This window comes from Haliotis rubra, unplaced genomic scaffold (assembly GCF_003918875.1).
Source record: "Haliotis rubra isolate DU_JTF1 unplaced genomic scaffold, ASM391887v1 Scf125, whole genome shotgun sequence".
Lineage (NCBI taxonomy): Eukaryota > Metazoa > Mollusca > Gastropoda > Lepetellida > Haliotidae > Haliotis > Haliotis rubra.
In genome coordinates, this window is record NW_025765170.1 from 37,878 (window position 1) to 43,204 (window position 5,327).

At 42.4% G+C, this 5,327-nt stretch overlaps 1 protein-coding gene across 1 annotated transcript; it reads right to left on the reverse strand.

Moving 5' to 3' along the window:
• Positions 1-2,649: 2,649 nt before the first annotated feature.
• LOC124266334 (conglutin beta 5-like) lies at positions 2,650-3,237 on the reverse strand. Its single transcript, XM_046701137.1, has one exon. The coding sequence runs from the start codon at positions 3,235-3,237 to the stop codon at positions 2,650-2,652; it is 588 nt and encodes a 195-aa protein (XP_046557093.1).
• Between the last annotated feature and the right edge of the window lie 2,090 nt (positions 3,238-5,327).

Consider the following 5,327-nt stretch of genomic DNA (forward strand, 5'->3'; position numbering starts at 1 on the left):
TAATACTCATGTTATTATGCATGTTATTTTGATATATGAAAAATGTAAAGAAATTCAAATAATTCTATATCAATGTGTCTCACTTTAATACAAATTTCATTAATTGATCATTTCATGGCCATTTTGTTGATACAAACTATGGCTCAACACCCATATATGAAAATATCTACTAGTAGGATCAGATTGGAGCTTCCACTGGTAGAGATTGCTATTGTATAGGTTATTCTATATAATAAGTTTCTACCAGTAGAAGCTATTCTTAGAAATGCCTCCATCAACCCGCTCAACGTGGCCAGCGTACCGAGCTGAGATGATAAACAATACATAAGCGACACTGTATCACTGTTCAAAGTGACAATACCCGATTGCCTCGTTGAAACAAGGATTTATGCCCGATGTGGCCATCGAGTTTTCACACCCGTTCATTTATTAATTATGGGGCAGTCCCTTCAAGCGGCCACCGACCCGGTTCGGTTGTCCCTGACTGGCCAGCGCAATTAACACTTGCGTAATCCAGAGCGGCCACTCAGGGAATACACCAAAATAATGTCCGGCAGTGCCGCATGAACAATATACGCCTTTTGGGTTCTTTCCAGTACTTTTGACGGTTCAGTTCAACACCAGATGATGATATTTTGTTGACTGTAGGAAGACAATAACAGAGAACTTTGTAATCAAACATACATTGGGCCCGCACATTTAAGTTTCATATCTAGAAAGTTATAACTTAATAAATAGTTGAAATGTTCTTTCATGTAATCGAAATACTTTTTGATAGTTCATCATTGTATATTGTGGTATTACACAGACTTGATATACTTAAGCACCACGTGCAAATTTAAATCATATGACTGCATCCCAAGTAGTTACAATATCGTATCGGAAGGTCTACTCCCATTTGTTAGAACTACTAGTTGTGAGACTCCCAGTTGTGAGACAGTGGAGTAGGTAATTAGCAAAGAAAACACACCTTACTCCCCTATCTGATAGAATGGATTAACCCCAACTAATAAGGGATTAGCTATTTAACTGAATCTTGTGGAGGTAACTTAATGAATCTCTAAAAGATAAAGTAATTAACCTACTCAGGTAAATGGCTTTAAAAAAATAAACACTTTGTGTAGGTAACTTCGTGATCATTTGAAAGAGAAAGTAATTCACCAACTCAGATTTACGTGTTTGAAAAATCTAGCAATAACTGTTGTAACTATAATTAATCCAAATGTATTTATTAACCTTTGACTGCTCTTTCCGATCACCATTATGGCAGGCCTTCAACAAGTAGAATATATCACCAGTTCACGAGGCAGTATTCAGGTGATCTTTCAGGGTTACCTGTATCAGGCAGACTATATAACGGGGAGAGTATCCCTGCCTGTATTACAAGAACGGGCAGCGCCAGACTTGTACCTATTGGAGATGTACAAAAACAACGTGCAACGGCAAATGCACTAAAGTCGGCGACTTTCTTTGGAATGTGACCGATCATGACCATCCTCCAGAAGATGTCCACCGCCTCCGAAAATAGAGAAGGCAGAGAAGACCAAGCTGTGCCAACTCGACCTGGGAGGCGCCCCTCGATCGAGGAAACGCGTGTATAGGGAAATAGACAATCGCCTACATAGACTCAAAGATCAACTCGCCGATGGAACGAAAAATCACAAGCAGTATCTTGATGCAGTCGGCAAACTGCTGGAAATATGAAAAGTGTCAAGATCTCGAAATATGGACCCATGTACAAAAGTGTTTTATAATGACACGCAAACATCATAATAGTTAATCAAATGTGTTAATCATCAAAATGTGTGAATCATAAATCATAATGAAATATTTAATGAACTATTTCTTCTGTGTAAATAAAATGATAATCTTTTTCAGTATTTCAGTATCTAACTTGTTCTTTATTGAAAACAATAAATGCTCTTCAACGAACAATGTCTTCTGTGTTAATTAACTCATTAATGAACTGTCCTGCGGGTACTCTTCAGCAACAGGGCTGTTCCCACTTTCATCGTAAGGATGGGGAAGCACCACCTGTGTGCACTGAACCATAAATTAATGTGTCTCACAACTGGGAGTTCTCACAAATGGGAGGACACCTGTTTATTCGAGGATGGAAACCACGGATAAAAACGGCGAAACAAAATTTTCGATACTACGACAAAAATCGTCATTAAAAGTCGCGAGCATTATTGGCATTATCTCTGTCCTGGCGCGCTGAAATATCACGCATAAATAAACTACTTTAGTTATCGTGTGAGTGAGTGCACGTTGGCCGTGATAGCATTATTGGCCTGAGTATATTTCCGCAGTGATCAACAGCATGGCATCGAAATTAACCGCTGAAATATCACCGTCATAAATAAACTTATAGTCGCCTCTTACGACAAGAAGTCGCTTTTTTGTGGCAAGCACATGGGTTGCTGAAGACCTACTCTACCCCGGATCTTCACGGGTCCTTTTGTAAAGCAGAAGCGCGATGCTTTTATATCGAGTCTATGTCTGTTTGTTTGTTTGTTGTTGTTTTGTCCGGTGTAGAAAGAGAGAGGCATATACCGCGTACGAAAATAACAACCGAATAGCGTGTTTTACATTTCAACGGAGCACACGATCCGTTCGTTTATTTCATTTATATGCCAGGATGCGCTTTCACGCGGCGCTACAGTCCACCAGCTCAGCCACGAGCCTCTGTAATTCAGCGTCGAGTTCGACAGTTGTTTCTTCTCCTGACTCCCGACGTTCTTGGATACCTATCTTCGTAGAAGAAGAGGGCGCTGTCTTTTGTTTCTTCGGTTTTTCTCGCTGTCGTTGGTGACGGTTGTTATGCCGTCGTTTGTCTTCTTCCTTTCTTCTTCTTCTCGCGATATATCGCGACACGTGAGCGTCGGTTTCCTCGGCCGCTTCAAGTTTGGGGGTGCGTGGTCGGCCGTGGTGGTGGTGGTTGTGGGTGGGTTTTCTTGTCGGTGTTGGTGGGCGGCGGCGGCTGTTGCGTTGTCGTCGTTGGTGGCGGGTTCTCAGTTGTCGACGATGTTGGGTCGGTGTGTCGGGGTTGAGGCGTCTTTTTTGCGCGGGTGCTGGTGCTGCTGCTCTTGCTTGTTGTTGGAGTGGCGGGGTCGGTTTGGAGGAGCTCATGCTGTGACGGACGGCTACCATCACGTGTGAGAGGGCATTGGTTAGGGCGTAGTTGATTTGGAACATGTCGTCCTTATACACCCCATCGTTCGGCTGTTGAGACATGACGATAGATACTACTACTCCTACTCTGTAAAGTATACGTGGACGTGACGTGTGACGTGTTTGTGGCTCTCAAAGTAGAGAGAGAGTGCAGCTTAGCGAGATGCCGGGCTATTTACTGGTCGAGTGCGATCGACGAATCGTGGGGTTGGTGTCGTAGCCGAAAATGTTGTCAGCGACCACGCCAAACCCCCTGAACGATATCTTTATTCGAGAATGGAAACCAGCGCTAAAGATGGTGAAACTGAGACTTCAATACTATGTCGAAAACCGAAATTAAAGTGTGGATATTTCTCTGGTTACTTTAGCTATCGTGTGCTGCGTACTGACCATACTGGTTTTACAGCATCCCACTCCCTCAGCGAGAGCAACACCCCCGCGACTATTTTCAACGCGTCGGTTATGGACCTAAGAGACAACACGTGTATGCGGGATCAGCTACGTCTTTCGCCAACCAAACGTGTTTCCATTTGTATGAAAGAAACTCTCCCTATAATCGACATTAGACAATTTCTAGCTCACAAGGTCTCAATACTAGGTACATCTATATCCAAAGAGGAATGGGATAAATAAGTTGCAAATATTTCACGCATAAATAAACTTTTAAAAGCTCTTCTGTAAAGCAGAAGTGTATGCTTACAACACGTATATGTTTTGTTGCCTTTACCGGAGTATTGTAAAAAGATGGGTTGAAAAGTATAATGCAAAGCACGGTATTATAAACGGAGTACCTTTAACCACGCCAAGAGTATATCGAGTTGTCCCAAAAGTATGACACATTGTTCTAATAGTATTACAGACTGTTCCTAAAGTATGACAGACCCTCCCAAAACCATGTCATTAGTCGCTGCCCCTTTCCGTAGGTTTTACTAAATGTAGGGGAGAACGTATAACCACGCCAAAGGTATGACTAACTGTTCTAAAAGTATGACGGGTAGTTCTAAACCTGTGACGACCATACCCTTTCCAATCCAATTTAAAGCGCTCCTGTAAAAGCAGAAGCGTAATGCTAACAACACGCATATGTTTTGTTGTTTTTACCAAGTATTGCAAAAAGAGGAGTGAAAGTATAATGCAAATGTGGAGAGACAGAAGCGAAATTAAGACGACCGATGGTCGTGCTACCGCCGCTGGAGAAAAACAAGTCATGCTATCGTTGTTTGCAATGTACAAAGCATTCTTTGGGGAGAGGTGGGTCGTCCCGAAAAGGACCTTTGGGTGGTGTGAGAGACTCACAGGTGTGCACTGACACTGGTGAATTGTCATCCTTCGTCTGATGTGACACTTACCATGCGTCAAACGTCGCATGTAAGTGTCCTTCAGTATGGTACCACCATATACACACTGAAATGTACCATATAATCTATCGTGCGGTTTTCATACACGGGTAGACACCCCCGACATTGGTGACACTGCCATGCAGGACACGTGCAGGGCACGCTGGTGATGACTGGGATGGGGATGGTGGCGATTTACACAGATTTCGAAACGTTCCACATTCGTGTTGCACGTTTTCTGCAGATGTATCTACAGTAAAGGACGGGAGAAAGTATAACCTCTACAAAAGGTATGACACAGTGTCCCAAACGTATGACAATCCGTTCCAGAAGTAAGACAGATCCTCCTAAAAGTGTGACTTTAGCCTCGTACAATTCTTGCAGATTTTACTACTAAAATGACGGGAGAATGTATAACCACGCCCAAAGTATGACACGCTGTTCCAAACGTATGACACACCCTTATAAATATATGATACACTGTTTTCAAAGTATGACACACAACACCTAAGCCGTGTTTATCAGCCTTTCTTAGCGTGTCTGATGCTAGACATGAGGTCTAGATGTTCCACTCCCGATGGTTACACAGCCAGACATTTCTAGCGCCGATATAGTGAAACATTATTCTAGCACGACAATATGTGATACTCGATTCTGATTGGCTGAGAGCTCGTCAAAACCCTACTTAAGGACCGCTAATTAAAGTGACCGATTCACAGTGTATGAATACAACGAACTCGTTGACCCTATTGTTTCTAAGTAAAAAGAATATGGTTAAAAACGATTCCATGGTTTGTATGTGGTATAATAATAGTG